Source organism: Poecile atricapillus, chromosome 2, assembly GCF_030490865.1.
Source record: "Poecile atricapillus isolate bPoeAtr1 chromosome 2, bPoeAtr1.hap1, whole genome shotgun sequence".
Taxonomy (NCBI): Eukaryota; Metazoa; Chordata; class Aves; order Passeriformes; family Paridae; genus Poecile; species Poecile atricapillus.
In genome coordinates this window covers 8,755,126-8,765,100 of record NC_081250.1, presented here as the reverse complement: position 1 = coordinate 8,765,100, position 9,975 = coordinate 8,755,126, and the positions used below count along the sequence as shown (strand labels likewise).

The 9,975-nt window shown below is 58.0% G+C and overlaps 1 protein-coding gene across 1 annotated transcript; it reads left to right on the top strand.

Moving 5' to 3' along the window:
• Positions 1-5,367: 5,367 nt before the first annotated feature.
• On the top strand, positions 5,368-8,795 carry MNX1 (motor neuron and pancreas homeobox 1). The gene is made up of 3 exons (XM_058832842.1): positions 5,368-6,014; positions 8,006-8,166; positions 8,257-8,795. The coding sequence occupies exons 1-3, from the start codon at positions 5,411-5,413 to the stop codon at positions 8,593-8,595; spliced, it is 1,104 nt and encodes a 367-aa protein (XP_058688825.1). The 5' UTR covers positions 5,368-5,410; the 3' UTR covers positions 8,596-8,795.
• The last annotated feature ends 1,180 nt before the right edge of the window (positions 8,796-9,975 follow it).

The following is a 9,975-nucleotide window of genomic DNA, read 5'->3' as shown; positions in this document are numbered from 1 at the left end:
CAGCCCACTCCCCGCACCCATCCTGCTCCTGGGGGGCTGCTCCGTTGGCCTTGTGTATGTTCAGATGCCCCTGTGGGCTCGTGGGGTCCCCCCAAATCTGAGAGCATGGGGACAGAGCCAACCCAGCTCATGGAGGTGGGACTGCATAGAGTCTGTGGCTGCTCAGGGAGGGGGCCTGCGCCAGGTGTAGGATGACCTTGGAAAGGAATTGAACAAAATCACCCAACCTGTGTTTTGGGGCAGCTCTTAGGGGTCTTTCCTACGCAGGAGAGGGGAGCGGAGAAGGTGAAAGAACACCAGCCGCCCCCCCCAGCTGCTTCTGCCACAGGAGGGACACACATCCCCCTCCATCCCCAGCCCACCCCTCAGCAGTGCTTTGGGGGAGGGCACTGCAGATCCCCCCAGCCAGGAAAGGGCTGGTTATTTAATACCCCAGTACATATATTTGATATATGTTTAATTCCCTCTTTAGCTCCCAGCCCAGGCTCCTGCACGGACAGGTGGCAGGGGAGGGAGGTGTCCCTGCACAGCCCCTCAGCTGCCGGCACTGCCGGGGCTGCCAGAGGAGGGGAGAACGGGGGGAGCCCCAAAGGCGTTGTGCACTCCCCGGAACTGCACCGGAAAACGAAGCAAAACCAAGCAAAGCCCCAGCTTTTGCCCCAAACAGCCCGGTTTGCCCGCAGCGGCGGCGGAAGGAGCAGCGCAAGCGATTTTCAGAGCGGCGCTGAGCGCAGCCACCGCGGCCACGAGCGGAGCGCGGAAAGGACCGCGGGGCAGCCGGTCCCCAGCGCGTAAAATACGCGCGGTGATTCCCAGTGATGCATTCAGCCAGATGTTCAAGACGTATGAGAGAAGAGTAGTTAAAACCCACATTATATAGTTCTGCCTAGTCTAAAATTGCACGCGCTGACCCATATATTTTAAACTGTAAACGGACTCCAGTCACTTAAAATATTGCAACGTCGATAGGACTAATTAATTGGAAATAAGAAACGAAAGAATACAATTAAACGAGGAGAGAATCATTTTCTAATTTAATAGCGGGACATTTATAAAGATCACAAGCTAAAAGGCATCGAATGATCCTATCGACGGAGTGTTAAATCAGCGCAGCTGGAGGCGGGGCACGGCCCCGGCCCCTCTCCCTCTCCTCCCATCGCCGCCCCCGCGCAGAGCCGCGCTCCGGCCCGCGGAAGCCCCGCGCGGTGCCCTCCAACGCGGTGATGTTTTATTAGCCCCCATTTCCTAACAATAATTTATTGCGATAAAACAGACACCCGAGGTCCTCTTAAATTGTCTTTTTATAATGAATAAATTTAAACTGGCTAATTAATATATAAACTAACCCGATTTGTCAGGTTGATTTGTATTTTAGTTAATTGTGAAAGTAATTACCACACGGGCAAATTAACAGCTTTCTGGAAATGACCAAGGCAGGGTTTTTATTTCCTTCCTGGGTGAAGAAAATTCATTTTTCCCAGCTCTTGATGTGATGAATAAAAGTCATAAATCTGGGTGATTGGTGCAGGCAGAGTCTAAATGGCTTCATATTTCATTTTAGGTTTAATAGAAATATTCATGCTCTGTTTTAATGAAATTAAATTGAAGGGGGGTGGACTGAGAGACTGTCGGTCGGACTTAAAGGGGCAGTGCACACTGGGTGGGCTTTTTGTTGTTTTCTCGTGGACGAATAAAAACTGTCCAGAGTTCGCTATTCCAGACAAATCGCGACCGATGCGGGAATTGCAGCGGTAGCAGGAATAAATTTAACATTTTTGGTTGACATTATCTGAAGAGCAAGTCTAACGCAATCCAGACAAAACTTTGCAAAATGGCTTGTAGGGAAGAAAAAAAGGAAACAACCAAAAAACATGTAGAAAAACTACCCCAGCCTCCTAAGGCATGGCCAGCTTCTTGTCCGCATGTGGAGTCTGAGGTGAAGGCAGGCTTTTGACAGACTGGCCTCTCTCTGCAGCTCGGAGATTTTGGAGTGTGTGAAACGCTCTTTCTCCGGGAGGGACGGGAGGAGACGGTCGCCCCCGGAGACCCCAAGAGGGGCACGGTGCTGGTGGAGACCCAGTCGCCTTTGGGACCTGCCCAGAGCCCTCCCGACAAGCCCAACTACTTTGCCGGGCGAAAGGAAGTAGTTTGATAACGCAAAGGCATTTTGCAAGTGCCTGAGGGTGTTTGTCCCAGCCCAAGCACCCGGAGGGGCTCATTTTCCCCCCAGAATGGCCCAGGAGCGGCCCCGGAGCGGGAGCCGCCGGCAGCCGGGGCCGCTCCGTAATGGATCTGATCTGTGACTTGTTGATTTCCCCTGAGCAAATAAGGCTTTGATGCAGTCCCGGTGAGAGTGGTTAGCTGATGAATTGACAAAAACTAATCAGCTTTATTGGGAAACAGGTTAAGGGCAGCAGAGTGTCAATAATTCTCCGCCTGACCCCCTCATCCATTAGGAGAGGCAGCTGATTAGACCGAGGAGACCCTGTGCTTTTTGCACTGAAATTGCTTTCATAAACTCACCATTATTAGCAGTCAATGCAAGCGGCTAATTTAGAGGAGACATCCCGAGGATGTCACATTTATCAGGGAGGTTTATGTATCATTATCTCATTTACAGAATGTCGCAGTGTAATATGTGTTTTTGGCAATAACGCTGGCCCCGCGCCTGCGGTTTGTAACGGCTTTGGGGGAGTTAATTCAGAAAAACGAGAGACACCCCCATGGCAGGGCTCCGGGCGCTCCGCTGTTCCCACCGGGATTTACCCCAGTGCACCGCCCCGGCTTTTCAAAAGGCGAGATAGGCATCTGTTTGCCCACGGCCGGGGCAGAGGGGGCTCTGCTGAAAGGGACCACCCGGAGGTGTCGGGGGAGCGCGCTCCTTGCGCTATCTCCGCCGAGATAACCGCGCATTGTTGGCTCCCGGGCAATACACTGGATCAACACAGGTGCGGGAGCCGAGGGGAGTTCAGCAGGCCCGGATGCCCTGCGGCACCTGTGGGGACAAACACGGAACGGAACGGTGCGGGGGAAGGAAAAAAAGGCTTTAAAAATTGTAACAAAAAAGGAAAAAAAAAAAAAAAACAATAAAAAGGGGAAAGGAAAGGGGAAAGGAAAAAGGAAAGGAAAAAGGAAAGGAAAGATTTTTTTAAAATGTATTCGTTTTACAAAAAAAAAAAAAAATCTGAAAATCGATATCCTTCTCCAAGCACTAAATATCCATCAGCCAAAAGATGCGACACCTGGGCCGAAGGTGCGGCGTGTCCAGACGGGGTGGCCGGCCTGAGCCCGCCCCTGGGGCGGTGATGGACCGGGGTCGCATGGTCCCCCGGTCCTCGTCCCCCACCATCCGGCCTCGCCTTCTGCCCCGTCGCCCCCTGGAGAAGCGTTCACGGCACGCCCCCCCTAAGGAGCATCCCTCCGGCAGCGGGCACGCGTCCCCACCGGTGCCTGCAGCCCTGCGCCCGTGGCTCCCTGCTGACACCGGAGAGTTTCCCCTGCAGCTCGATCCCTCGTCCCCAAAGCTGCCCCGAGAAGGGGCCGCACGCTGTACCGAAGCAGTGTTCCTGAGTGCGGGACATTCCGCAGCCACGGCCCGGGCACGGGGAACTGGCTCCGGCTCTGCCCGGGGCGCTCGGCCGGTGACAGCCGCGTCCCCGTGGCCAGCGGGCTGGACATCATGCGTTGAAGGGGGGTCGCCCTCATCCCTGGCTGGGCTGGGGCGCAGGGAAGGAGGCGGGTGCGGGTCCACTACCCTCCTCCTTCTCCAGAATCTGTCACAGGGACAGGCCGGCCACTCGCCGCTCTGGGACTGCCCGTGCGTGGGGCACTAAGTGACGGTCAATGGGAAACGTGGGGCCGGCTGGAATGCCCGGGGAGGCCGCCGTGATCCCTGGTCCATTCCCTGGGGTCTCCCCAGCTCCTCAGAGCCCCGACAAAACCGAAGCGGCTCATTAAAACGATCCTGCGACTCGGTGTCCCCCTCTTCATCCCGGGAAGGAGGGGGCACTGGGGTCTTGTGCGGCTCCGAGGCTCGTCCCCGGCCCCCGCGGCGAGGCGGGCGGCAGCGGCTGTTTGGGAGCATCTGCTCTCCGGTGCCCGTGTGCGGGTCCTGTGTGTGTGCGTGTGGCTCTGCTGTGCGTGTGCATCGTGCCGGGCCTGGGCACAGGTGCGCCCGTGCGCCTGCTGGAATTGTGTCCACACGTCTGTCCTGCCTGCGTCTGTGTGTCTGCTGTGCGAGCGTGTCCGGAGGCTCTAGTAAGGTCACGGAGGGGAAAAATGTGCAGGGAAAAAGTCCGAGGGCACTGAGCAAAGGGTGCGTTGTCTGTATGTGTGCACACCCCGCAGAGGTGCTCCGGGCCTCCCGCACAAGGAGACAGGGCCAAAATTGTCAGATATTTTGTTGGTTGTGTTGGACTCTGTTTCTCTTCCCCATTTTCCCCCTTTCTCTTCCCTTTTCCTCTCCTCTTTTCAATGTTTTTACCTTTCTCACCTCAGGGGCAGGGGCCAGGAAAGACAGCGTACCCTCGTTGTTGTGGCCCCGTCGCCCCCGGGTGCGGAGCGGCCCCTCCCGGGGGGCTCACGGCGATGGAGCAGCGATTTGGGCATTTCCCGCAGCCGAGACCCTTCTCCACCGGGGAGAACTTCTGAAAGGAGAACGTGTTTGCCTTGGCAGCGCTTCGTGCCGCAGCCTGACCTTTCGTTCACACGGCCGGGGCGGGGTTCCCCGTGCCCCCCCCGGGGAAACGGGACCCTGGTGAGGAGAGACCCCTCGCCCCGCTCTTTCCCTTTTCTGTCCGAGGCTGTTTGCCCTAGATAAGCAGGTGTAATAAGGCTGTTGACAGACCCGGGATTTGGTGGCAGGGTGACTCCCTGACCCGCAGGTGTTTATTCTTTCCGACTCGTTAAAAAGCGGCCGGCGGCGCGTTTATGGCAAATATTTGCCGGGTGCGGGAATAGTGGAAAACTGTCAATGGACACACGGCGGAGCCAGCGCGACCGGCGGACAGCCGCGCACTGCCGTGGCTGGAATCTCTCTCTCCGCGGGGAGCAGCCGGTTCCCCGCGGGTGTCCCGGGCTGTCCCCCGCGGGTGTCCCGGGCTGTCCCCCGCGGGTGTCCCGGGCTGTCCCCCGCGGGTGTCCCGGGCTGTCCCCCGCGGGTGTCCCGGGCTGTCCCCGGTGTCGCCGCCCGCAGCGCGGGGTGTGTGAGGGGGCGGGCTCTTGGCGGTGACGGGTGGGCGGCTCGACCAATGGCGAGCGAGGCCGCAGCGGCGCGGGGCCAATGGGAGCCGCCTGCGCCCTTGAAGGGGCGCGCCGCGGAGCGCGGCCACAGTGCCGCCCGCCGCCGCCGGGAGACGCGGCCGGCCCGGGGCAGCCGCACGGTCCCCAGCCGCCTCCCGCCGGCGCTCCCATGGAAAAATCCAAAAATTTCCGCATCGACGCGCTGCTGGCTGTCGACCCCCCCAAGGCGGCGGCGGGGCAGAGCGCGCCGCTGGCCTTGGTCACCTCGCTGGGCGGCAGCGGTAGTAGCAGCAGCGGGAGCGGCAGCCCGCCCTCCTCGTCCTCCTCTTCCTCGTCCTCTTCATCCTCCTCCGAGCACCCCGCCGGCGGCCCCGCCGACTGCCTGCGCACCGACAGCCCCTCTCCGCCGCGCCTCCTGGCCGCGCACTGCGCCCTGGTCCCCAAGCCCGGCTTCCTGCCCGGGGCGAGCACGGGCTCCCACCCGCACCACCACGCCTCGGCGGCCGGCATGGCCCTGGGACTGCACCCCGCGGCGCCCGGCGGGCCGGGCATGCCGGCGCAGGCTGCTCTCTACGGGCACCCGGTGTACGGGTACTCGGCGCTGGGCGGGCAGCACCCGGCGCTCTCCTACCCCTACTCGCAGGTGCAGGGAGCGCACCCCTCCCACCCTGCCGCCGACCCCATCAAGCTCAGCGCCGGCACCTTCCAGCTGGACCAGTGGCTGCGGGCCTCCACCGCGGGCATGATCCTGCCCAAGATGCCCGACTTTAACTGTGAGTATTTGCCTCCCTCCGCACCGCAGCCGCGTCCATCCCCTGTCGACTGCATGGGCCTACCGGGAGCTGCCTCCTTCCAAGAGGGTAGAAGCGCACTCCTGCCCCCGCCTAAACAAGCTGCAGGCTGAAAGTGGAAGAGACGCTTTAAAAAAAAAAAAAAAAAAAAAAATTATTATAAGGAAGAAATAAAGCTCCGCAACGGGAAACGGGGATGTGCTGTCACATCGCCATTCCCTGCCCTTGAGGGGCCCCGGACAGCCTGGCCTCTCACGGCAGGTTAAACGGGAAGGTGACAAATTGCTCCCTGCCTTTGCAACTCCCCTTTCTCGCCTTTCGCGGAGGGTAAAAACCGCCGGGGAGGTGGGGTTTGGTAGGGGCAGGAGTCCTTATGGTGTCCCCAAAATCCCAGTTTTGATGTAACCTCCCAAAAGCGAGGTGGCAGGTTTCCTCACTTACTCACCGTTCTTAATTTTACTTCTTTATCGGAAATGAGTGTGTAGTAACGACCTCAGGCCTCCTAGGCAAAGGGATGTAGGGAGGACCCGGGTTCGGCCAAAAGCTTAGGGTTCTGTGTTCCCTGGAGATAAGGAATAGGAAAGAAGTGCAGTCGGAAGGGTTTAGGTTTGGGCGCAGGAGAGGCTGGGAGTGCTGGATGGAACCAGGAGCCCCGGAGCCCCAGCAAAGCACGGTGCGGAGCTCTAGGCCTTGCAGCGGTGGGGAACTTGTGTGCATCTGGTTTAAGCAAAGATCATTTTCGGAGGTGTGAGCTCTCGGTGGGAATGGCCGATTTAACAATACCGGAGGTGTAGTTTTACGAAAATCATGCCAGAAAAGAATTGCGATTTCCCCCCCCGCCCCTTTCTCCTACCCTGCACACATATTCGCAGACAAAAAAGTCCATTGTTTTCTCTCGAATTGGAGTTGTTTAGACTGGAACATTTAAGAAGAAAAAATAATTAGGAGAGCTGTCAGAACCCTGCCTCTCAAACAAGGGGCAGAGGGGAATAAATAACCGAGCAAAACTAGCCTTGGAAAATCACACCGCGGTGAGAAAATCTCCCGGGCGCTTCGGCCGGGAGTGGACACTGTCCTTTTCTTTCTGCCGCTTTAGCGAGCTGTCTCCAACAGCGGCCGGGGAGCAGGAGCCGCCTTTTCCCAGATTCTTTTATTTTTCTAAACCAAATAAGCCAAAGTATCTAAATACTCTGAGAAATGGGCAGTAGCGCTGCCGGCTCAGATGCCCAGGGGAGTCAGGGCCTTCGAAGAGGTTCAGTTCCTGCCTTCTCGTGGCTGAATCTTTTGTTGTTTTGGTGTTTTGTTTCCCCACTCTAATAAATCCTTAATTGTAGTTATTTTTTTAATGCGGAAGACACGCTTTTTTCCTCCTCTCTTTCTATTTTTTCCCGTTTCCAGGACAGTTTTCTAGTCCTCGCTGCTGATTTACGCTCCGAGGGGCAGCCGGTGCTCGCCGGGCTCGGAGCGGGCCCCAGTCTCGGTGCTGGTCCTGGTTCCTCGCCCGAGGTGTGCCCGCCTGCAATCCTGCTAATTAAACAGATATGGGCGGGCAGGGAGTGCGGCAGGTTTAACTAAAACATTAAATGGAGCAAATTGCCGCTCCCCGGAGAGCCCCGCGCTCCTTCGCCGCGATCCCTGGCTTCGGTTTATTGTCTCGCGTTTGTTAGGCTCTTGGGAAATCAAGAGACATATTTTCCTTTATTTAAAAGATTTCATTTAATTCCTTTTTTTTTTTTTTTTTTTTTTTTTGGTCCCTGTGGGAGATCCCCTGACACTGCGGAAGCCGAGAAACCCCGGAGTCAGAGGGCCTGGAGGCGATCCCCGCCTCGGTCCGTGCTCCGGTGGATAATGGTCCAGCCTTGCCTCAGTCTCGCACTCAGAGCCTTTCCTGCCTCCTTTCCTGCTTCCCACCGCCCTCCCGGAGGACGCGCGGCCCCGCGCTCACCTCCGCGTTCCCCCTTCTCCTTTCCCAGCCCAGGCTCAGTCCAACCTCCTGGGGAAGTGCCGCCGGCCCCGCACGGCCTTCACCAGCCAGCAGCTGCTGGAGCTGGAGCACCAGTTCAAGCTCAACAAGTATCTCTCCCGGCCCAAGCGCTTCGAGGTGGCCACGTCGCTCATGCTGACCGAGACACAGGTGAGTGTCCCCGGCCCCGCGAGGGCTGGGCGGGCGCGGCTGCCCCGGCGGGCGGTGGTGAGGGGATGTGTTTGTGTCCGTCTCCCCCAGGTGAAGATCTGGTTCCAGAACCGGCGCATGAAGTGGAAGCGCAGCAAGAAGGCGAAGGAGCAGGCGGCACAGGAGGCCGAGAAGCAGAAGGGGGGCGGCGGCGAGGACAAGGGGGATGAGGATCTGCTGCTGCCCGCCCCAGAGAAGAGCGCCGGGAGGAGGATGCGGGAGCTGCCCGACAGCGAACCTGAGGACGACGAAGAGGAGGAGGAGGAGGAAGAGGAGGCGGCGGCGGCGGCCGGGAGGTGCTGCCCGTACCACTCCTCCGACTGTTCCGAGGCGGACGAGGAGGACACGCAGCCCCGGGGCCGGCACGGAGCCCCGGCACAGCCCCAGTGAGCCCCCCGCACGTCCAGCTCCCTCCAGCCGTCCCGCCGCGGGGGTGTCCCGCCGCTCCTGGTTGGCACCAGTCCCGCTCCCCCCTTGTTCTGATTTCTCCCTGCTTGGAGAAGGATGCAGAAGAGGATCCTCCGCATGCCGGGCGGGGAAGAGGATTTATCGTGAATACAGTGTTATTACTGACTGAAAACCAGACAAAACTTAAGCTACCCCACCCCCCATCCCTGCCCCCTGGAAGTTCGTTCCTTTTGCTGAGTATTGGAAATGTTTTGTTCTTCCTATATATCGGGAAATCTGTTTATGTCATGAACGTTAAAACTGCTGGAAATCTCAATACTGTCTTTATTTTTGTATATCGTATTTATAAAAAAAAAAAAATTACCTCTACTTATGCATGCTAAATTATTCCCCAGGTCCTCCCACCCGTGCGATGGGGAGGGAAAATAAACGGCGTTTTTTACTGGAGGTGTATGAGCGCTGTGTGAGGGGAGGATGCTCTCTGCTCCCGGGCCAAGGCATCCCGCTGCGCTCGGGAGGGAGCGGGGCACCGCTTCCTAACCCGAATTTAGCCCAGTGCCACAACTGCCGTGTAATATCTGATATTGAGAGGATATTCCCGAGAGGAGCGCCTCAATACAGGGGTGAAGCTGCCCCCACCAACAGAGCTGCCGCTGCCAGGCGGGTTTCGGGGAGGCGGCGGCGATCCCCGCTGTGCGATGATTTTAGGAGCTCGGGGCCTGGCCGGGACCATTCCCTCCCGAGGGGATGGGGCCTATGAAAGGAGGGGTAGCGCCGCTTTCCAGGGGCTGCTCGACTTCCAAAGGAGCGAGGACGGGACCCTCCCCCCCCGCTCCCCACCCCGCCGGCGGTGGAGCGCGAGGTTTTCGATAACTGCGCGATTTATCTCGCCAATAAATTTGCAGATCAATTAATCGCTGTCACGGCAGCTCTTCCCCAAATCAATTATAGCGAATTTAAATATAATCACTGGCTCATCCCCACCAGCTCGGGGCCACGTCTGGTAATTCATCCCTGCGTGTGAATTACGGGGCGGCTCCGCTCTGCTCCCGCGTAGGGGGCGGACGGACCCGGCCCCCGCATCCCACCGCTCCCCCTCCTAGCTCCGGAGGATGAGAATGAGGAGCTCTGAAATACAGAGCTTTCCCACGCCCTTGCACTTTAAAAATAAAATCATAATAATTTTAATAAAGGTATTTTCTACAAAGTCGCGTTAACCTGTTCTGTGAGGCCACAGCGTGGCCCCTCTTAACTGCTTCTGTAAAAATCCGCCCCGTGAAACACAGGCTGGAGGATGCATGAGATTATGGGATGAGATTCATGAAGGAAAAGTGTTATCCTTCACGGCGAGCTCAGGGGGGT